Below are 24,381 nucleotides of genomic sequence, written 5' to 3' on the forward strand. Positions count from 1 at the left end.
CTTTGTTGTGGGCAACTGGCCTATACATTGTAGGAGGGTTAGCAGCAGCACTGACCTCTACCCGTTAGACACCAGTACCAACCCCATACAATTGTGACAACCAAGAATGTCTACAGACACCGGCACACACCCCAGGGTTGGGGGTGAAGAAAACTGCCCCTGGTTGAGATCCTCTGATCTAATCCAGTAGTTTTTCTACTTTGGTCTATACTTTAAAATCATCTGGGGAACTTTGGAAAAATATTGGTAACTGGCTTCATTTAAGACCTGTCAGATCAGAATCTGCAGGTATAGTCTGGATGGCCTTTGTTCTGTTTTTAAAAGCTTCCTAGGTGATTTTAAAGTACAGTCACGACTAAATTCTCATCCACAGGTGTGCGTGTCTAGGAGATAATTTATAGTATATTGAGCTGTTTCTCTGTTAACTGCTTCTATTAAATTTATTTATTTTATTTTATTTTTGGTGCTGGGGATCGAACCCAGGGCCTTGTGCATTTGAGGCAAGCACTCTACCAACTGAGCCCTGCTCTTATGAATATTACTTAATCTTCACAGCAGCACTTGGATGTAGATACCGAAGCTGAGGGCCTAGAGATGGGAGATTGCCAGTGAGATGAGCTGGTCTTGGGCCAACACGGTTGTTACTGGGGGCAGGAGCAGATGGATGGGCATTTGGAACAGGACTTCATAACACACGTTGGAGAAAGATGAATTTTGTGAGAGGAAGTCTGTCAAGGTTTTTTTTAAAAGAAGCAAATCATAAAGCAGCACTTTAGGTAGCATTGGTTTGGGTTAAGAACCTGAACTTTGGGGAGAACCAGTTCTGAAGTCTCTACCCCACCATTTACTGATCATATGACCGGGGAAAATGTTTTCTATGTTTATTATTGTGTAACAAATTGCCCCAAAACTTAGTGATGTCAACATTAAATATCTGCTGTGTTACAGTTTCTGTGAGTTAGCAATTTGTTTGCAGCTGGGCTGGGTGGTTCAGAGTCTCCCATGGGATTGTGGGCTGCAGTCATCCAGAGGTTGGACTAGGGGTCCTGCTCTCAAGATGGCTCATGCACATGGGACCTCAGTTTTTCCCCACATGGGCCTTTCCTTAGGCTGTTTGAGTATCCTTGGTGCTTGGCAACTGGCCTCCTTTGGAACTGAAGACTCGAGTACAAGGAGGAAGGCATAGTACCTTTTATGACCTTGTCTTAGAAGTCAAACCTCCATTTCCATCACATTCTTTAGAAGTAAGTCAGTTGGTCAAAGGGAGAATGATTAGGCTCTCTCTACCTGATGAATGGAGGAGTTAAAGAATGCATGGGTATACTTAATGTCCACTGCAGAAGGTCCCTCTCTAAACTTCCATTTCTCCGTGGTAAATGTGATGGTGAAGATGCCATGGATGTTACAATACAAATGGGGTCATAAATCAGGTGCAGTGGTGCAAGCCTGTAATCCCAGCAGATTGGTAGACTGAGGCAGGAGGATTGTGAGTTCAAAGCCAACCTCAGCAAAAGCGAGGCACTGACCAACTCAGTGAGACCCTGTCTCTAAATAAAATACAGAATAGGGCTGAGGATGTGGCTCATGGTCGAGTGCCCCTGAGTTCAATCCCTGGCACCCCCTGGCAAAAAAAGGGGGGTCACAAGCAGCTCCAGTCTGTAGCAATGCTTGGCTTACTACAGATGCTCCTCAGTTCATGATGGGGCTGGCTCCAATAGTCCCGTTGCATCTTGAAAATATCATAAGTAAAAAGTGCACTTAAAACAGCCCTCGAGGCTTAGCAATAGAACACTGGAAAGGGCCGTGTGTTTCTTTGAGATCTGGTGGCCGACTAGGAGCTGCGGTCCACTGTCACTCCCTGGCAGAGTGAGAGATATCGTCATGCTGCTTATTGCTAGCCTTTAGAATCAGAAGATCAGGATTCTAAATCTGAAGGATGGTTGCTACTGAACGTGTAATGCTTTCCCACCATCACCGAAGCCAAGATCCTGGCCGGAAAAGCAGTTTCAGGGGTAAAGATGATGGTTCCTGTCTGGACACAGGGAGAGGGAGGTGCCTGTGTAGGATGTCATTCTGGAACATTGGTCTGATCATCCAGGGAAATGCTGATTTGGTCATGAAAATCCCTGTGACAAATGTATGGATTAATCTGAGATGGACAAGGACTGAACTTCCAGGGTACCCCAGAGAAGGTTCCAGAAGTTCATGACTGAGTCACATGGTTGGTTGGCTGTGGTGACCATGGCTTGGTGTTGTGTGTTTTACAGAAGCTGTTGTTTCAATGACAGAGTCTGTGTTGATTTGAGGTGACTGGAGGGAGGCAGAGGGCTAGATTCACATTCATTTTTTTTTTATTAGTTTTCTATTGCTGCTCTAACAAACCACCACGAACTTGGTATCTTTAAAGCAACCCAAATTTATTATCATACAGTTCTGGTGGTTAGATCCAACATGGGTCCAACCCAGCTGAGATCAACATGTGTTCTTTTGAGGAGCTCAGGGGAGAATCCACTCCCTTGCTTTTTTGGCTTCTAGATGCTGCCTGCCCCCTTTGACTCATTGTCCCATCTCCATCTCCGAAGCCAGCAACGGTGCACCTGTCTGGCTTTCTTCCTTAGTCACATGTCCCCGAGTCTCTTTGCCTCCATCTCCTGTTTTTATAAACTCCAGTGGTCACCTTGGCTCACCTGGGTAATTCAGGACATCCCCCCATACTGAGATCCTTAACTTAGTCGTATCTGCAAAGTCTCTTTGGCCAGTGTCAGGTAGTGTATTTACAGGTTCTGGCAGTCATGAGGTGAACATCTTCGGGAACTTTACTCTGCCTACTACGAAAGGGTATGGGAAATATGGGGAAATTGAAAGTCCCTCCCTCCTGGGATCACCTTCGTTGTACTCCATTCTGAAGTGGTATTACAAGTATATAAAAATGATACATGCTCAGTGAAAAAATTCAAACAAGGCAGAAAAATCAAAAGAAAAAAGGCCAAAAAAAAAAAAAAAAACACCTAAGGGCTTGCCTCCCAGGTACATTGACAGTTTAGTTGACCACCTCTCAGATACTTCTCTATGCATGTCTGCACATATGAAGACATAAGAAGGTAGATATTCACTCCTCTGAAACCAGAGATGAAAGCAAGCGCAAATCTGAGGTGGAGGGGGAAGTGTATGAAGTTTATGGCGGGCACTGCCAGGCTGTGGATAGGGTACATGGGCGGAGGTGTGGAGGCATCTGCTGAGAGGGAGGCCCAGGCAGGTTGTGGAGGCTGACGGGGGAGGGCAGGGCCTGTAGCAGCTGCTCTGGTGAAACCATTAGGGAATCAACTGGGAGCAGTAGGGTGGCCCAGCTGATGGCCCAAACTTATGGTGCATATAAACAGCCTGCTGATGTGATTGTCACTAGCCGCCCACTGCCACCCTGCAAAGCGGGTGGCGAGAACAGATGGTTGGTGGAATTGGGGTTGAAGACGGGCAGGGCCAATGGCAAAAAAAAAAAAAAAAGTCTAGACAGGTAAGAGCGAGAGTGTCACTGTCTATTCTAGAAACCTTCCAGTTTTTCTCATAAGTTGCCACATCCTAAATTAGGTTAATACTTTAACAACTAATTTTCGGGAAGAGAAACACTACATTATGTATTCATATAGAAGGTAAGAAACATATCACACTCAGAAGCACTAAAATGAGGATGGCAGGTCTGTACTAGAATAAAAAAATAGAGTTTTTAAAATTTCAATGTGTGGATCTTAATTGGATCCTGATTCAAAGGCACAGCTATATTAAAAAGATGAGACAATTGGGAATTTGAACATTTAATAGACAGTTGATGAAATAAGGAATTATTTAAGGTAAAATGAGAATGATTTCATAGACAGGATAAAAAGTCATTACTTTTTAGAGAAATGTGCTGAAATATTTATGTATGAAATTGCATGTTCTGGGGCTGGGGTTGTGGCTCAGCGGTAGAGCGCTCGCCTAGCATGTGGGAGGTCCTGGGTTCGATCCTCAGCACCACATAAAAATAAATGAAGAAATAAAGGCATTAACAACTACAACTAAAAAATAAATACTTAAAAAAAAGAAAGAAATTGCATATTCTGTGGACAGGGAGTGGGGAGGGAGGCCACCTGGCCGACATGGGGAGCGGTATAGGGGACGCTGGCTGATGGAGACTATGGCTTCATGATTTTTTCTATCTATTTTTTCGAATCTTTAAAATTTTATATAATAAAATGTTAGAAGAACATGAAGAAACGGGCTTGTTCAGAGCTCCTCAGGAGCACCTGACGGAGAGGGGGACATGCTGTGGACGGGGAGGTGTCTGTTGACTGGCCGTGAGCCAGGAGGGCTGCGGTCTTCTGTCCACTGGAGATGGCTGAAGTGACCGGCACCTGGGGACTGAGTTTTCATATCATGGTGGGAAAATGGCTCTGGGCCAGGGGCAAGTCAGGTGCTAGCCCAGGAGAGATGCGTTATGGTCCCGAGGCGGCCCTGGCACCCCTCCAGAGACCCTGCCCGGGATGCACACAGCTCTCCACCCAGTTGCCTTAGATCGTCTGCAGTTCCAGCCACCTGCCCTTTGTGATGCCAAACCCAATTCCCTCAGCAACGACAAGGGGGAGGAATATCATGACCAGAGCCTTGGATTTGCCTTAAAGAATGTGGCTCTGATAATCTGCCTCCTAGGGAACAAGAAAATAGCTTTCCAGGTCGGGACTCCACGAATTTTTCTGTAGAGGGAAAAAAACCTTTTAGGCTTTTCAAGCCACACATAGTCCTTCTCAGCTACTCCACTCTATCATCATTGTAGCATGAAAATAGCCACACACAGGGTGAGAGTGAGTGGGCCTGACTGTGGGTACAAAAGCAAGTGAGGAGCTAGAGTTGTCGCATGGACTGTGGTTACGGAACCCTGTTCTAGGGGGACACTAATAACTTTCCCAAACCATGGTCTCACATAGAGTAAAAAACTACAGAAATAGGAAAAGAGTGAGTAGGGAAGACAGAAGGGCAGAGGAGGTGTATTACTCTGTTTTTCATTACTATCATGTGATACCTGAGGCAGCCACACTTTGTCAAGAAAGAGGGTATTTATTTATTATTAAAGCATTATGATTCTACATAGTAGTTGGGTTCATTTTTACAAAGTCACACATGCATGAAATTTGATTTCCTCCCTTTCAGTCTCCATTCCTTTTCCTTTCTCTCTCTCCTCCCTCCCCCTGGCCTATTTCACTTAGCATGATGTTCTCCATTTCCATCCTTTTATAGGCAGATGCCATGATTCATCCTTTATGGCATTGTGCATATACAGCACATTTCCTTAATCCCTTCATGTACTAGTGGGCAGTAGGGCTGGTTCCATCATCTGGCTGTTGTGATTTGTGCTCCTATAAACAGTGGTGTGGCTGTATTCCTATCCTATGCTGATTTTAGTTCTTTTAAATAAATACCAAGGTGTGGGGTGGCTGGATCATATGATGGCTCCATTCCTAGTTTTTGGAGGAATCTCCCTAGTGCAAGAAAGAGGTCATTGAGCTCCGGAGGATCTGGAGGACCAAGGGCATGGCTCTGACATCGGCTCAGCTCCAGGGAGGGCTTTCTTGGCTGTGTCACATCATAGTGAGAAGAGAGAGAGAACATGGCCAAGCAGGAAGCAGAGGGGGTCTGGGGTCCCACAATCCCTTGAGGGTCTGTCTCCAACTGACCTAAGGCCCCACCTTAAAGTTCCCATTACTTTCCATACTACCAAGGAATGAACCTTTGGGAGAATAGAGACCGCACACAGATTTTAATAGAAATTTATGGTTAGATGAGGAATCAGGGATGTGACAGTCTTTGGGGTTGAACATTCTAAGATGTGACTATTCTGTTGGGTGATTGACATGGAGGGAAGAGGGAGTCACTAGAAACCCTCAGCCGTGGTACTGAAGGTGCCATCAGATGGATGATGAAGGCGCTGAGGAGGTTGGTAGGGGATGAGGAAAACAGCATTGAGTCCATGTCCCTACAAGTCAAAGAAGGGAGTGTGGTCTCTGGACTTACAGTTCTGATTTCTCTCTCTCTCTCTCTCTCTCTCTCTCTCTCTCTCTCTCTTCCTGTGGTACTTGAGATTGAACCCAGGGCCTTGTGCATGTAAGGCAAGCACTCTACCAACTAAGCTGTATCCCCAGTCCCACTGGGTTTAGAAAGCCCAGTTCCAGGCTGTGTGTCTTTGAGCAAAGATTCCTTGATCTCTCTGAGCCTCAATTTTTCTTCTGTGAAATGATCTTTCATCATGTAAACAAAGCAAGTTCCTACCTAAGAGGAATTTGGGTGCCAACCATGAAGGAATACATTTTTTTTTCCCACTGCCGATACCTATGTATATGAAAGTAGGTATGTCTCATTTATTTAAAGGGAGTTATTTTATGTATTTGTTCACTTGTTCAGCTAATATTTACTAATTGTCTAGATGTGCCTTAAATTATGGAGTAATTATATTCATAAGCCAGCTAGCTACCATTTATTGAACACCTATTATGTGCTTTGAAACTATGAAACAAACAGTTCCTGTTTTCATGGACAGACAGATATTGTATACAGTTATAATGAAGAATATATATGTATTTAATTTATGCTGACTCAATGATATGCGCTTGGTGGAGGGGAGAGGCAGAGAAAAAGAAAGGAATAGCAATTTTAAAATACAAGTCATTCTTGCCATTCCATTCTGAAGGCGCAGCATAAAATGGAACACACAATTCGGCTCTTTTCTTCGTTGTTCTCGAATTTTTGTGTCCCTTTTGTCATGTGCAGCTCCTAAGGCAACTGCTTCCTTCTGTCCCTCTGCCTGTGTGTATCCACATGCTGACCTACCGGACATTTGTGTTCTATTTATTCAGGTATCTTCTGACAGGGCCGTGGATGTGGCTCAGTGGTAAAGTGTTTGCCTGGCATGCGTGAGGCCCTGGGTTTAACCCACCGGAACCACAGGGGAAAAATCACTATTCTGAGCAATTTACAAATATTGCCTAAATCTACTCACACAGCAACCCTAACAAAATGGAGAATATTTGCATCCCTGCTGTGTTAGGCTAGGTTAGGCTGCGGTTGCAAACAATACCAGAACACCAGCCACCTAGCCCAGGAACAGCTTATTTCTTAATTGTGCAAAGACTGCTGCAGGTTGGACAGCCCTCCCGTCTACAAGTTACAGACGTGTGGCCTTTGAAGACCCCAAAGCAAAGGAAGTCGAGAATGGAGGGGCTCCCCAGTTCTTAACCCCCTCGGCCTAGAAGATCCTCAACCTTCAACCTTCTTACCTCTCCCCAAACCAACTGCCAGGGTCTTGGCGACACTAGCCCAGTCCCTCTGCCATTCTGTTTGCCACATTCATTTCCTTAAATTCTCCCCTCTACCAGCCCAGGAAGCCATCTAAAATGTGAGTCAGGGTCTTATTTTAATGTTCTTGGTGAGTCCAATTGACCAAGCCCAGCTGCCTTGAGGCTCCCTGTCATTCTGTTGTCAGGTCACAGCTGTTTGGTGGGGATCATTTGTCACGGGTGGCTGCCATTTGCTTATCATACAAATGACGGCTCCTCTCCTGCAGGTTCCCCTGTGATTTCGCAGATTCTGCGCTCTGCCTGCTGCTTCTCTGTTACCATTTCTCTTCCATGACTTTTTTAAAGTTACATTTTTACATACCAGGGGGCATTGACAACCCCTAAAGAAATAGGGCTGGGATGTCGCTCCGCGGTGGGGCCCTTGCCTGGCACGCGCAGGCCCTGTGTTCTATTCTAAGCACCACCCAAAAGAGAGGCTTATAAAAATAAGATTCGTCAAGTGTAAAATATACATGTTTATTTAAATAAATTATACAGTGAAAGGAAATCTTTTAAGTCAAGGATCATCAAGAAATTAAAACTAAACCTAAAAAAGTCTATCAAATATGTTTCCCTCCAAATGACAGATGCTGGGTGACTCTGATTTTTTTCCCCCTCTACCTTTTTTAACTTTCTTGTTTTCCATTCATTTAAGAAAAAGTTTCAAAACTAATTTTCTTGCTTTCTGTGGTTGGATGTTTATGTTCTTTCCAGCTCTGCCTTGATTTCCTCCTTCTTCTTGTAATAGAATTGGTCAGAATTTTAGCAAAGATAAATAACTAAATAAGCTCAAGGAACAAGGGGAGGTAACAGGACTCCTCTCTCTGTTCCCCAGAGGATCACCCTCTGCCATTCTCAGTCCTTGTGATTCAGGGAACTGACTCCATCTCTGGCTGAGGGCTGGTGGGGGACCCAGGCTTGGCCAGCCAGAGCAGTGAATCCCCCTGACCACGGTGGTCGTTACCCAAATCCTTCCAATCAGAGATAATCTCAAGATTTTTTAGATGAGTTTCTGTCATTTCCAGTGGCCTTAGATCTTTGAGGCTGTAAGCCTTGAGCTGCTGAGAGCAACTGTACCTGACATAACAGAACCGAGGTGGTAAGAGCTGAGTCTTTCTGATTTTTTTTTTTTTTTTTAACTTCACTAGCTGGCCACACCTAAAGCCAGCTCTAGCCTTTTTCAGTTATGTGAGCTAGCAAATTAGCAAATACCTCCTCTGCCCCTGCTTTTCTTTTTGTTTAGTAAGTTTGCGTTAGACTTCTGAAACTTGCAAGGGAAAATCCTAATATTTTCTCCAACATGGCATTGCCCCAGCTACCCTCAAGTACTCTGTATTAGTCAGCTTTTTCTAAGTTCTGCTGCAGTAACAAACAACCTCCAAATCTCAGTGCCTTTCACAGGTTTATTGCTCACCCTGTTACACGTTGACTGCATGAAGCTTGGGCTCTGCTCCATATCTCTTTTCATTCTTGGACCTGGATAAAGGAGCAGCCCCTCCCTCAGTCTCACAGCAGAGGGAGACCCATGCAGGGTCAAACATTATTTTTGCTCACATTTGATTGGCCAATGTGAGTCACATGGCCAAGTTCAACATCAGTATCACAGGGAAGTTAACACCTCCCACAGTGAGGAACTGCCCGGGGTATGACAAAGGGTAGGAATGCATGATTCTCTTAAAGGGAAAGGAGCAGTAATACGGAACAATAATATAACCTGCCACAAGCTCTAATTAGAGAGCGTGAGGATGTTTTCTTCCTTACATTTCAACAGTGAGTGCACTTCAACATTCTCTTTTGGAGTACAGTCCTAACTCCAACCAGCCAATTAGAAGCAGTGAAATAAGTTGCTAGTGTACTAAGAATAAGAGAAGCTGAGATATTTATTTTAGCCAAAGAGAATTGCCCTGAGAATTGGTCAGATTCTTAGCAAAAATAAATAACTAAATAAGCTCAAGGAACAAAAACACACTGCTGCCTTTCTGGTCTCGTCTCAGGGGAGATGTCTCATGAAAGACATCGTTAAGACCGAGACCTTCAATGAAACGAAGATTGTGTTTTAGAAAAGAAAATAAAAGATTGTGCTTTGGGCAAAGTGTCTTTTCAGCTAAGTTTTATCCTTGAATTAAGGAGAAAAAAAAAATAGAGAATCCACAATCCCTTTCATGATGAAAGGTATCTTATGACCACAAACTGAGGTGAAAACAAAAGAGTCACCGTGTCATTTGAGGACAAGCCCCAGCCTATGCTGAACCCTGGGCCAAGGCTGAGAGTGGGACTGGGGACAGTCGTGCCTTCAAAGAGGCTCAGGGAGCTGCGTGCATTTTATATTAAAGGTCACAATTAAATGGCAGCAGGACAGCAAATTTGCTGTCATGCCCTCTTGATAGGAAAAAAAAGCCTTTTAATGAAGCCTAGATTTCTGCCCCAGCCGTTTCAGAGGCCAGAGTCTCATGAGGACAGTAAATCGTCTTTGCTTTTAATATCCACATTCATCCTCAAACAGAGGCAGGAAAGAGAGCTGCTTCCGGTTTGGGGGACATGCTGACATCATAAATCCTCCCAGTGCCTCCCTCGCAGTGGAGGGTGGACACGTGGGTGGCCCTTTCTCAGGGCACCTGCACTGCTTCCTCTCCTTCCTGCTGCTGCCGCAGGGCTCTCTGGGTCAAGTTCCGAGGGCCTGGGCAAGCCAGCACAGCTCCATCTCTGAGGAGGAGGTACTTTAGTTTCCTCTGGCCACTGTCATAAATGGCCACAAACTTGGTGCCTTAAAACAACACCACGTGTTCCCTTACAGTTCTGGAGGCTAGAGGTCCAAGTCAGTTTTACTGGGCCAACGTCAAAGTGTTGTTGTGCCTGGTTTCTTCTGGAGCTCTGGGAGAATTCCTTATCTTGGCTCCTTTAGTTTCTGGGTTCTTTGGTTCATGATCCCTTCCTGGCAACACACCAACCTCGTGCTTCTATCTCTGTATCTCCTACTTCTATCATAATAACTTCCCTTGACCTTCCTCTTATAAGTGACTATATCATAGGACTCACCTGCACAATCCAGAATACTCTCCCTGTTCAAGACTCTTAGATAATCTCATCTGCAAGTTCTTTTTGTCCTATAAGGGAACATGTATGATCAGAGGGTCTGGGGATTGGATATAGACATCTTGGGGGCACTGTGTGAGTCAGCTTTCTGTTACTATAACAAATACCAGAGATAATCAATTTATAAAGCAAAAGGGTTATTTTGGTCCACAGTTTTGGAAGTTCCAGCCATGATTAAGTGGTCCTGTTGCTTTGGGTTGTGGTGAGACCGCGCAGTATGGAGGGAGATCATGGCATAGTCAAGATACTCACCTCATAGCTGGGAAGTCAAAGACAGGAAGAGGAAGAATATTCAAGGGCATGTGCCCGGTGGTCTGGAGGCCTCCCACTAAGTCCCCTCAAAGGTACCACCACCTCTCTATTGGTACTTCACTGAGGACCAGGGGTTACCACATGGGCCTCTGAGGAACACTCTACATCCAAACTGTAACAGGCACTAAAAGGAGAAAAACCTTTGTTTCTCAGCTCACAAGACTTCTGACACCAAACGTCTGGTTCTTCATACCAATAGTTTCCTGCAGGTCCCTGCTGGGTGTCCTGTAGCTCAGTTCTAATGCCACCTGGAATGGGCGTGGACCCACAGGAGAGGGCTCAGTCCCACAAGACTACCTCCAGCTCAGATGCCAGTCTAAGTAGTGGAGCCCCAGGTCACCCACAGTTCTGTCTGCACCGCCTACAGTTCAGGGAGCCCCCAACCTGGAGAAGCCAGGGAAGGGCCACTTCTCCATGGAGGTAACATTGGAATGCAGGCCTGCAAGTACACGGAGTCCCTCTTCCATCTGGAAAGAGCCCTTTCATAACCTTTTGGCCAGATTTATAACTTCTGGGTCACTCTGTTTTCAGATGGTCTCACTTCTCTCTTAGAATTCATCACGTTTATTTTTTAAATCCTCAGTCTTCGATCTTGTAGGGGATGTAGAAGAAATTCATCTTTACCCACGTCTCCAGCTCCTGCCCCAACTTCTCTGACTCAGGAGTCCTGGAACTTGGAGTGGGGGAAAGTTACCTCTTTATTTTCTCTCTCTCTCCCTTAACTTAGATGTGGCATCTCCTTTCATTCTGAGTGTGGGCAGCCACCCTCAGTATACCTGTCACTTTGTCACACTAATTGTGATCACTGATATTTTCATACCACGTTATGGTTGTTGCAGAGGTGGCGAAATATTACTAACACTTGTTTCTTTTGAACCAAAGTAGCCCCCCAACCTCCTATTAACGCTTGTTGTTTACTGCGTAACTTTAAAGCACATAGATTTCCATGCCACCAGCTGTGTTTAAAAATATTTTGGTGCCTGCATTTCAATATGATTGGTTTGCTGTAATTTTATCTATTTATGTTATTAGAAAAATATCATCCTGAGAAGCAATGTAGACCTCCAAAGGGGCCCAAGGCATAAAAAAGGTGAAGGTCCCCCACAAGGGGTTTGGAGAGGCTGGGAGGGATGTGGTCAACTCTTCTGCACATCCCCTGCCTTGGACTCACCATTTGGAGCTGGAGGAGAGGGGCTGGGATGGAGGCTGATCTCCTTAAGTTTCCCTTAAGTCATATTAGAAAAAACATGTAACCAGTTAAAAAGGAGCTAAATAAAATCACCATGGGGCATATTTTATTAAAAAATATTAAGTGTCACAGCCTTGGTTTTTAGATGGTCATGCAGTACCTGAGACCCGGTGAGCACGTGGTCTTGCAGGTGGTGGTTTAGGAGCTCTGCTATCTGGACACGTAGCAGCAGCTCAATGATAGGGTTGGTTAAGTGGGACTCAGCTCTGTTTCCCAGGAGAATGACTCAGCCTGTGCCGGGATAATAACCGCTTGTTGATCTCCCAGGGTGGAGATTAGTGAGGGGGCGAAAGCAAGATCACATCCCAGTAACCGTGATTTCTAAGTGTGCTTTAAGGCTACCAGAGAGCAATGCTGCACTGGTTTTTGGAGCTATTCCTCCCATCATAAAAGACTGGAACTGACAGGATCCTGAAATCCCAACCTAAGCATCGTTCAGAACATCTCTATTGTACTTCTTCCAAATAGTTGGAATTCACAAGTGAATTTCACAGGAGGCCTCCAGCAGGAAGTGGTTGGGAAGCCAGCGAAGGTGTTGGTAGGAAACTGTGTAAGGTCTCTTGCCAAGTTCACTGGGGTGAACGTGATCCAGTCCTGGGCCATTGCAAGGCTTTCTGATGACCCATACGGGCCGGTGTTACCTTTGCAAATGACTTTTCATGTGGAACGTTAGTGCTTTCATGTTCCAAGACAACTCAATCTCTTACCTAAATGAAAAGTGGGTAAAAGTTGGATTCTGAAATTCAGTTTTCAATATCAAATAAGTTTTTCTCCTTTCTCCTTTGCTTTGTTTAAATGTGATTTTGGAAGTTGCCTCTCTAAATGATCTTACAACTGGATAGAGAAACGGGTGAAGGCTGACTTCTCAGATCTTGTCATTGTGCGTTTTGTAAGCATGCTAGCTCTATTTTAAGTCCTGCAAATCTTTTACTTAGCATCCCAGAAGGGGGAAAGTGTGTGTGTACATTTATTTTTTTTAATATATTTTTAATATATTCACCTACATGATCAGAAAAATCAATGTCTGTTCCTTCTCAGAATTATAGCATCGATTCTTAGGGTTCAAATGTGTTAATTAACATTTGAAAATCAGAGGAGGAAGACATGGCAAAGGAGCATAATAGTAAAACAAGTTTTCTTGGAAACAAGGCTCAGCAACACTGTCCTGATTGAACGTGCAAAAAATGCGTGCCCTGGGGAGGTCTGATTTCAGCCCTTGCGGAGCCTGGCTGCGCTGGCTGCTCCAGGATTGACACTCCCATCTCCTCTCCCCTCCCTGGCTCCCTGGTGATGAGCGTGCGCCTCTTTATTTTTATTTGACCTGGAGCCAGTTGCACCGATTCCAGCAAAGAGAAAAGGGCCTGGCATGGTTTCTCTCCCTCCCTCGGAGCTGGCCTGCTGAAATGATTGATAATTCCCGGGACGACACTCCCAAGAATAAAGTCCCTTTCATTTGGCCTGATATACACTGGTTTCTCGTGTGTACTCTTGTTTGAGAACTAGACAGCACCCCATTCTTTAGCCCGGAAAGCGGGGATGTCGCTAGAGGGGGCCTCGTGTTGCCGCTTGTTAGCGAATCCCAGTTTGCTTTTGGGGGATGACGTTGTGACGCGCAGGGTCCGGGGTTTCATGATGGTAAAAGTCCCTTGTTGGGCTCTCCACCCGCTCTGTCCTCAGGGGCGCAGTGCCGCTTTCCTCCTGCGATTCCTAAACAGGAGGATGTTACTTTGAAGGTTTCATGACATCAGTAGTAAAAAACGTACTCATGGCAGGAAAATCACAGCTGAAGAGAGAGGCGCCGTCAGAACTCCCCTCGGGTGCAAGTGATAAGCTCCACTGTGTTTGGCTGCCCTGACACGGGGCTTCCCTCTGGGGGTTCCGACGAGCAGATACCTGCCAAGCTGTTGCTGTAAGGGCCAAGGAGAAGGAAATTTCCTATGATTATGGCTCTGCCTCTCTCCACCCATTTTTTTCTTCTTCTAGCCAATTGGCTGTATTTTCTTCGGTCTTAGACCTTGACCTCCATGTTAGTGATCTTGTGAACGTCCCCTTCTCCTGGGCCCCTCCCGGGTTTCCTGAACAGCTTGTGTTCTTAGCAAGAAATACTCAGTGATCTTGGGTCCTCTGCTCCTCTGTGCCTCGGTTGTACCTCCAAATGAAGGACAGTGGCCATTGTTCATGTTGTGAGGACTCAGTGAAATCACCTGCAGGTATGCAGAAGGCACTCATACACTGCCAGGCATAGAGGCAGTCATTCATCCTACAGGCGTTTATTGAGTGCCTATGACGTGCCAGTCACGGTCCTAAGTGTCAGCGACACCAAGAGGAGCAACCACAGGACCAGCCTCTGCCCTCATAGAGCTTCTAGCTGTAGAAGATTTGGGTATAAATTAATCACATGGTTTTTTTTTTCTCCAAATTGGGCCAAGGACTAGAAAGGAAAATTACAAGGAGCTTCATTGGGCTCTGACCTAATCAAAAGACATTTTTAATAACATTTTAATGGAGATCAGAAGAGGAATAAGACTGAACTAGGACAGAGAGGTTTTGGGGCCCCCACCAGCCCTGAGATGCATTTCAGCAAATAAAGAAAATGTGTCCGGACCTCAGGGCAGGTGTGGCTCCGCACTGAGAAGCAGGGCTTAGCGAGCAGAGCATGGGCTGGGTTGTGCAGCCCCCTGGCCCTTCTGCTGGGTGCCTTCAAGCAGAGAGCAAGCTGCACAGCTGTGCCGGTGCCTCTGGCTGGGGTAGGGAGACTTTGGAGACAGAGGAAAACACCTTTGCAAAGGCCAGAGGAGGGAGGGAGCAGACCCATTTGAGAGCTGAAAGGGGGCATGGCTGGAGTACTGGGCAGGGCAGGTGGGCCAGGGGTCCAGGAAACCCGGGGGCGTCAGTTACCGTTGGGGCATGAGAACATTTTTCTCATAAATTCACTGCCGGCACCCAAGGTCCAGGGTCTCCTGAGAAACATCAGGTTCCCTCTAGAGGCCATCGATCACTAACCAGTGGGGGAAATTACTTCAGGGATGTGAGTTGTTGGTGTCACACCACTAGGATTTAGAGAATAAGGACACTGGAACAGAGGACAGTGACACTGACTGTGGGAAGCAGGGAGCAGTGGGACCCCCCCCCCCAGGACTCCAGCCAAGGAAGGATGCTCCGTCACAGCCCAGGAGGCCGGAGTTGAGCATCGAGAGGTGAACACAAACAGGACCCCACAAGAAGATACCCCATTATGGGAATAAAAATGGCAACTGAACATTAGGGAAAGGTTCCTCACAATGCTGTCGCTTTCAGGTGTAATTATCTTTACAAGGAAGTGGAAGACTCTCCTTTACCTGGTCTCTCAGGTCCCGTCCAGCTGGAAAACCCAAGTCTGGCAACAACCCTGCGCTGCCTTGAAATGGTCTCCACGGCCTGTGTTCTTCCTGGCTTTGATTTCTTTGATTCTGGAATCATTTAAAAGAGCATTCACTCATTCAAACAAATACACTTTATCGAGGTGTTCTTTTCTCTCTCTCTCTCTCTCTCTCTCTCTCTCTTGTTTAAGTCCATGTTAGGAGAGAAATAAGATCCCAGGTAGATTCTGGAGAACCGAGTTCTGATGCGAATGAGCTTTGCAGTCTGTGCCAGGGGGGCACACAAGTCCCAGGGAAGCCCTGGCTTTGGGAGTGGATAGATCTGGCTCCGGATCCCGATTAGGCCCCCTGGGCAAGCTGGGTGACCTCGTGCAGGTTGGTCAGCCTCTCTGCACAGTGAGAGTTCCAGTAAGCTCCAGCTGTCATCAGGGAGAGCTTTGAGGCCAGGGAAGTAGGGATCCTTCTTTTTCAAAGTCATTTCTGGGGATCTTGTACCAGAGCAGCCTCCATGTGATCCACATCCATTCAGGGGTTTATTCCTTTGTATTCTGAAAAGATTTGTTCCTTGCTTTTCAGAGCAAGCTGTGCTTTGGCTTTGGGGAAACATGAACCAGCATTGAGACAGACTTACAAGACTTTATCAGCAGTCTGTACTTCTGTTAAACTTCCAGAGGAACAAAAAGCCTATAATCATGATTTTTCCATGTGGTATCTATGATAAAATTATTCATGATCTAAAACTCCCACGAGAACACTGTCAGCTGACCCAGCACTTGAGATATGGTATTGCTTATTAAGATGTAAATGTGGAACTTAAAAATATGCTTGAACTTGATCTACATTAACTCAAATCAGAGGTAAATTCTGATATTTTCCTTTCAGAAGAACTATTTAATTTTTCTTCAATAGAAAGCTGGAGGAAGAGCCCTTGATTATTTCTGACACAATGTAGAATATAAAGGCTGGGTTTCCTCTGTCTCTTGTATTATTCATATAGTTGATTTTTTTTTTGGTACCGGGAATTGAACTCAGGGGCACTCAACCACTAAGCCACATCCCCAGCCCTATTTTCTATTTTTTTTTTTTTTTTTTTTTTTTTGAGAGACAGTCTCACTGAGCTGCTTCGGGCCTCGCTGTTGCTGAGGCTGGCTTTGAATTGTGATCCTCCTGCCTCAGCCTCCCAAGCTGCTGGGATGACAGGCGTGCACCACGGTGCCCAGCGTTCATATAGTTTTATATCAGCAACATGCAGGCTGCACCTTCAAAAATAGCATGCAAGATTAACAGTGATTTAGATTATGCTGCTTTAAAACCCAGATCAGATTTGAAAATCAGAAATGCTAACTCATACACACACTTTTCTGTCAAAAATTATGTTGTTGTCTTTTAAGAACGGAGATGGGTGAGGCTTTTAATCAGAGGGACCCTTATATTGTCAAAGTCATTGCTGGGGCTCAAGAGCAGATTCTCACGGTCATACAACCATTTATTGCTTTTCAGCCCGCGACCACCAATCCCACTGTCCCTCCTGCTGACTGACGTGGATGCTGCGATCGCCATTCAGTCCTTCTGGAGAGCCTATCTGGTAAGGTCACGTGCAATTGTGGCATTTGGCTTGATGGAGAATTTCCCATGGAGGGCCCATGGGAAAACCCTCAGAAGAATTAGAAACAGAGGCTATTAGGGTTCACATCCAGACCCCAGAAACAGGATTTTCTGTTTTTTTAAAGAGTGATTTAGAATTTTTACCAAAACTTATTTTGCAATTTTCATTAAAATTACCCTCCAGCTTTTCAAAGTTGAATTGACTGGCCTGTATTGCCTAAAATAATATTGCATATACATAGAGAGGAATAGAATACACTGTCATTTTAGAAAAAAAATTAAGATAAAACTAAAGTCTGAGTCACTGATAACTCCATCATCAAAAAACAATCATTATGGGCTAGGGATGTGGCTCAGAGGTAGAGCACCTGCCTCACACATATGAAGCACTGGGTTCGATCCTCAGCACCACAGAAAAAAAATAAATAAGCAAAATAAAGTTACTGTGTCCATCTACAACTAAAAAATTTTTCAAAAAATCACTAAGACTGGGGATATCGCTCAGTTGGTAGAGTGCTTGCCTTGCATGCAAAAGGCCCTGGGTTCAATCCCCAGCACCAAAAATAGAAAATAAAAAAATTATTAACATTTTGGTTTAAAATTTTCCAAACTTTAAAAATTTTAATATATAAAACGACATATAAATACCTGACATATAGAAAATTACTTTTTCTTTTCTAGCTTGTCTTCCCCGACCATTTTCCTATTTTGAACTTTGAGGTTGTTTCCAAATCTGTTATAACAAGTGTTGCCATGAGAACCTTTGTGTAGTCACATTTAGTGACTTGGTCATTTATGTAGGAGTCCCATTTGGTCATTTACGTAGGAGGAATTCTAGAAGTGGAATTTCTAGGTCAAAAGGGGAGTTTCTTTTTAAAGCTCCTGATCCCTATTGCCATGAGGCCCTCTGGGAAGGATATCCTTTTAAAAATTGTTCCCATAGGCATTTGAGCACATATCCCAAGCTAAAAACCTACACAGCATCTTCATTTGGTGATTGGAGCTTCAGGTAGACACATGGCTCGTATCCATGTCTGATGGTGAGATATCAGTGGAAGGAGTTTGGAGGCAAACACTGCACGGGAACAGGACCTGTGGATGCGCAGGGAGCCAGAGGGCTCTACCCGGATGCACTCTTCAGAGGTAGGGTGTGGGGAGGAGACTGAGATGGATACGCTGGCAGTTGTCCATCGAGAAGTTTGACTAACCCCAGTGAGCAACCATCAATCATTGGCAAATGCTTGTTATGTGCCTATCCGTGGGACAGTCCCTGACCTCAGGAGCTTCCTATTTGGGGTGATGTTCTGTAGACATTCCACTCCTCGTGTGCCTGGCACATTCCTGAAAACAGGGGCTGCAGTCAAGTGAGAAGGTCAAATGTTAGACTTGCACATGAAAGGAGCCGTCTGTGCCTAACAGTTTACAAACCCCCTATTGTGCCCGGTGATTGAGACACAGTCTTGGATGATGTAGGTTTTCAGTATTCTGTACATACTCTGTATATAAATGTGGGCTTTTTCCTTCATAACTGAGCACCAGCAGGTTAGCTTAGGGTCCAGTGATGTGCAGCCAAGGTCAACGAGCCCAGCTCTCACGTGCTTCTTGAATTCTTCGTTGTCATTGTTCTGCATTTATGAACTTATTACATATATGAGGCTTATTATGAGTCAGTCATTTTATTTTTCTGTTTTCATTTCCTTTTCATGAGATGATAGTGACATAGTGCACTGAAAATAGCAATTTTTAGATACCATTTTTTAAAGCAGCAAAGCCCTTTCTTTGAACCAAATCATACCCAGAAGCCAGGAATGCCACAGGATGAGGGGAAATGTTCTGACCCTGGTTCCCCCGTGTGGTGAGACCCCTACCTCTCTCCCTCCACATGTGGGGAGCTTTGGGGCCCAGAGTAAAAACAATCTGTAAGACAGACAAATTCAACTCATCATGCCAACCCCTGCCGTATAAGAAGATGTCGGAGTGGCTCAAAATGGAGCTGTGCATGTGGGCTGCCATCACACATAGCTAGAAATGCTCCTCAAGGTACAAGGGGTCCGTGTGTACCACATGAAAGTTTGGCTGTCTAAATACAAACCCTTCCTGTGCTAAAATCATAACAGAAGACAGACCTGGCACAGTGGCATATGCCTGTAATCCCAGTGGCTTGAGAGGCTGAGGCAGGAGGATCACAAGTTCAAAGCCAGCCTCAGCAACAGCGAGGCCCTAAGCAGCTCAGTGAGACCCTGTCTCTAAATAAAATACCAAAAAGGGCTGGGGATGGGGCTCAGTGGTCAAGTGCCCCTGAGTTCAATCCCCAGTACCAAAAAAAAAAAAAAAAGAGATCCGAGGGGGAGCAGAGATCTAACCATCCCCAGAAAGGAAAGCTGTCTGGTGTCTGGGAAGCCACCAGGGAAAGAGGGTCCAGATCTCAGCTTTAAGGAAAGGTGGGCACGGATGTGTCAGCCACAACCAAGAGGAATCCCAGGGAGAGGAAATAGCTTATGTGTATTATGGATTTTTTTATTACAACATAGCATCTGTGTTAACACACACACTCGCACATCCACATAGGAAAATATCTGAAAGGAAACAGTCACCAGACAGGATGGGTACCTTGGGGTGGCTAGAGAGAACTGGGGAGACCAGCCTTATATGTTCTGAACACATTTCTTTACAAAGAGAATGTGGTCTGATTTTATTTAATTAAAATTAACTTAAGCCAAGGGGTCATCTCTGTGAATAGATAAAGTATTTGACAAAATCTAACATGCTTTTATGATAAAAAGACTCCTCAAGCTGGGTGTGGGGGACACACCTTTAATCCCAGTGTCTCAGGAGACTGAGGCCACCTTCAGCAACTTAGCAGGTCCCTAAGCAACTTAGCGAGACCCTGGGTCAAAATAATTTTTTTTTTTGAAGGGTTGGGGATGTGGCTCAGTGGTTAAGCACCCTGGGTTCAATCCCTGGTACCCCAAACAAAACAAAACCACTCCACAAACTGGGAAGAGCAGGGGATTTCTTATACTTGATAAAGGGCATCTATGAAAACACCACAGCAAACATCATATTTAATGGTAAAAGACTGGATGGTTTCCCCGTGGGTTAGGAGCAAGAGAAATATGTCCTCTCTTGTCACTTCAATTTAAGGTGATGGTGGGGGTTCTAGCCAGGAAAATCAGGCAAGAAAAAAGGCATGTAGATTGTTGAGGAAGAGGGTATGGTCTTGTATATAGAAAATCCCAAGGAATTCACTTAAAAAAAATAAGAGCCTATTAGAAATAATAAACATGTTATCAAGGGTGCAGGATAGAAGGTCAATATATAAAAATCAATTGTATTTAAATACACTCCACAATGAACCATCTGAAAATGAAAAGACAATAACGTTTGCCATAGCATCAAAAAATAAAATACTTAGGAATATAAATTTAACTAAAAGTGAAAGGCTGTTTATGAAAACTGCAAAATACTATTGAAAGACATTAAAGAAGACCCAAACAAAGAGAGATTCATGCATGTTCATTGATCAGAAGAACTTGATACTATAAAGATGGCATTTTTTTTCCAAATTGAGCTACAAATTTGAAATGATTCCTATCAAAATCCCAGCTGGGTTTTTTTTTTTTTTTTTTAAAGAAATTGACAAGCTCATCCTAAAATTCATAAGAAAATGCAAGGGACCCCAAATAGTCAAAAACAGTCTTAAAAAAGAAGAACAAAGAAGGACTCACACTCCTCTATTTCAAAACTTATACAAAGCTACAGCAATCACCACTGTATGGACTAGCAGAAGGATAAACATAGATCAATGGAATAGAGTGGAGAGTTCAGAAGTAATCCTTTTGCTGACCACCAGTTGATTTTTCAGCAAGTGTGCCAAGACCACTTAATGGGAAAAGAATAATCTTTTCCACAAATGGTGCTGGGACAATTTGGATATCCACATGCAAAAGCAGGAAGTTAGACCCTGACTTCAGACCATATACAAAAACTAATTCAAAATTAAAGACTTAAAGTGTTAAGACTATAAAATCTTCAAAAACAGGGATATATGGGGCTGGAGATGTGGCTCAAGCGGTAGTGTGCTCGCCTGGCATGCGTGAGGCCCGGGTTCGATCCTCAGCACCACATACAAACAAAGATGTTGTGTCCGCCAAAAACTAAAAAATAAATATTAAAAAATAAAAAAAAAACAAACCAGGGATATAAATTTTGGAGTAAGTAACAGTTTTTCTAGCAAAAAGAACTAGTGACAAAAGAAAAAATAGATAAGTGAACTTCATCAAAATTAAAAACAAGAGCTTCAAAGAATACCAAACGAGTGAAAGTCAACTCACAGAATGGGAGAAAATATTTGCAAATGTTACATAAAATAAAGGTCTAATTTCCATTATACATGAAGAATTCTCACAATCCAATGATAAAAACACAAATAACCTAATGATAAAATTGACAAAATGTTTGAATAAAAACTTCTCCAAAGAAGATATACAAGTGGTGGAAAGAGGCCCAACATCTTTAGTCATGAAATGCAAATCAAAGCCACAAAACAATGTTTTCACTTCATACTCTAGAGCATGGTTAGAATCAAAGACAGTCAGTGTTCCTGAGAACTCAGGGGACCTGGAGCCTTCCCGCACTGCTGATGGAAATGTCAAATGGTGTGCCGACTTGGAAGACAATCTGGCGGTTCCTCAAAGAGTTAAACAGAGTTTCTGCTCTGAGACCCAGCAACACCACTCTTAGATATATTTTTAAGATAATAAAAACATCTTATTAGCCAGAGTGGTGTCACATACCTGTAACCCCACCTACTTTGGAGGCCAGGACAGGAGAATTATAATTGTGAGGCCCTGTCTCAAAAATAAAATTTTAAAAAAGTCTGGGGGTGGGGCTTGAGCTGTGGCTCAGTGGTAGAGCACTTGCCCCACATGTAGGAGGCCCTGGGTTCAAGCCTCAGCATCACTTAAAAATAAATAAAGGTATTGGGTCCGTCTACAACTAAAAAAAGGGCTGGGGGTGTAGCAGGCAAGTTCAAGGCCCTGGGTTTCATCCTCAGTACTAACACATATGCATATCCTCCCCCCCCCACACACACATCTGTTCATATAAACCCTTATACACAAATGTTCCTAAAAGCATTACTCATAATATCCAAAAAAGTGGAAACCCAAATGTCCATCAAATTGACAAACAGATAAACAAATGCAGCATGATGGTAATATTCTATATGGTGGAATATTATTCAGCCTTTAAAAAAGGAATGAAAACTCTGTTATTCATGTAATTCCTATGAAATGGGTGAACCTTGAAAACATGCTCAGTAAAAGGAAACAGAGACAAATGGTTGCATATTGTATGACTGCATTTAAATGGAATATTCATAATAGGGAAATCTATAGACAGAAACAAGATTAGTGGTTGCCAGACACTAGAGAAAGGAGAGGATTGGGAATGGCTGCTAAATGGCCCAGGGCTTCTTCCTAAAATGATTATAATGTTCTGGAACTGGACGGTGGTGATGGTTGCACAGCTTTGTGTATATAATGAAAACTGCTGCATTAGGAACTTGGAAAGGGAGAATTTTACAGTGTATGAATCATAAGTATTTTGAGGAAGAAAAAGAAACAAGCCATCATTTTTCCCTTTTGGCCATGTGCTCTTTCTTTCAAAATCTGGATTTCTGGACTTTGGGCCAGGTTTGGACAGTAGAGAAAAAACAGGACCAGCAAATGGGACTTTTGGGAATTCACAAAATGACACTTGGAGTGTCCTTTCGTGGAGCATGCCCGCCTGCCTGCAAACCTCCTACTAAGCTGGCCAGGAAGTTGGTTTGCTTGAAATTAACAAAAGCCTATATGTGCGTTTTCTCAGTACTATGAAAAAGAAAATGTTGTCTCCCACAATGTGTGTGCATGCACTGGAGGACACACAACGGAAGCTTTGCCATCTTTCCACTTTGTAAGTGTGCGGCTCAGCAGCATTCCATATGTTCAAAGTGTGCTACTGCCGTGGCCACCATCCATTTCCAGAACTTTCCTAAACCAATGCTCTGCACCCATTAAATAACACTCAGCCCCATTCCCACCTGCCTGCTCCCACTCCCAGCCCTGTTCTCCGTCATGAAAGTGGAGTCCCACAGCATTTGCCCTGTTCTTATGGCTTATTTCACTCAGCACAGGGTCCCCCAGGTTTATCTGCATTGTTGAGTGTCAGAACTCCTTGTATTTTAAGGCTGATTCATCTTGCCATAAATTCTTTTTTCAAAAAAAATTTATTTATTTTTTATATATTTTGATCTTTCTTACTAGTTAGGCATGACAGTAGAATGCATTTTGACATATTACCCATGGGTCATATTACACATATGGAGTACGACTTCTCACTTTCTGGTTGTCCATCGTGTAGAATGACACTGGTCGAGCCATCATCTATGCACACAGGAAAGTGAAGTCTGATTTAGTCAACTCTCTTTCCTAGGCCCATTCCCCCTTGCCATGAATTCTTAAAATTCAGAAATCTGACATCTTTGCTTGTCTGACACAAAACTAGCCACACGGCTTATTTAAAATTTATTTTTTTAACTGACTGCATCAACAGAAGTGTCATGTGATAAAAAGAGCTATTTGTAGTGAACTGTTCTTGGGAGCTGTGCCTTTACCATTAGCCTTGTAAGTGGGTCCCTGATGCTTGTTACAGTGCATTAAGCGCTTGTGTGGAAGTAGATGTTCTCACGTTTCTTCTTTAAAACACTAGCCTAGTGGTTCCGAAGTCAGTGTTTCAATAGGCAAAACTACGTGTTGCTATTGTCTTTTGAATCCATTTGAGTCTTGTGAATGAAACCAGGGCGTCTGGGAACTCACTCACTGGTGGTGAGTCCCGTTCCACTGCGTCACAGATGCTCTTCCATTTATGAAATTCCGGATGCCTTGGATAAAAACTGATCAAGAAAATTCCCCTCTCTGAGTTTTAATAAGGTTCTTGTGGCCATAATGATTGAAATTTCCTTAATGATGCAGGAAGTGGGGACTAGACAAACCCACTGAATATTTATTCTATGTGAATAAGCTCCTGGTGTTTCTTATTTTCCTCATTTGTTGTGCTTTATTCTAACCCATTGGCGACACCTGGTATAGCGACATTAGCAAATCCCCTGCTCCCAGGCATCCTGACAACTGAGAATCACCACTACGGCAGGAGGTGGCTGTCGCAGCCCTTGTAAGGCTGTTCAGGATCACACAGTTTTTTCTTTTGGCACCAGGGATTGAACCCAAAGACACTTAACCACTGAGCCACATCCCCAGCCCCCCCCCCACCCTTTTTTTTTAAATTTTGAGACAAGGTCTCTCTAGATTGCTTACAGCCTCACTAAATTGCTGAGGCTGGCCATGAACCTGTGATCCTC

General features: G+C 44.1%; 1 protein-coding gene across 2 annotated transcripts in view; it reads left to right on the forward strand.

Moving 5' to 3' along the window:
- The window catches only part of Iqck (IQ motif containing K), a 119,567-nt gene that overhangs the window by 41,293 nt on the left and 53,893 nt on the right, over positions 1-24,381 (forward strand). For both annotated transcript variants that reach the window (XM_071605837.1, XM_071605838.1), the window contains one exon: positions 16,875-16,959. In XM_071605837.1, the coding sequence (XP_071461938.1) occupies positions 16,875-16,959 (85 nt within the window). The remainder of the gene's footprint in view (positions 1-16,874; positions 16,960-24,381) is intronic.

Source organism: Marmota flaviventris, chromosome 19 (assembly GCF_047511675.1).
Source record: "Marmota flaviventris isolate mMarFla1 chromosome 19, mMarFla1.hap1, whole genome shotgun sequence".
NCBI lineage: Eukaryota > Metazoa > Chordata > Mammalia > Rodentia > Sciuridae > Marmota > Marmota flaviventris.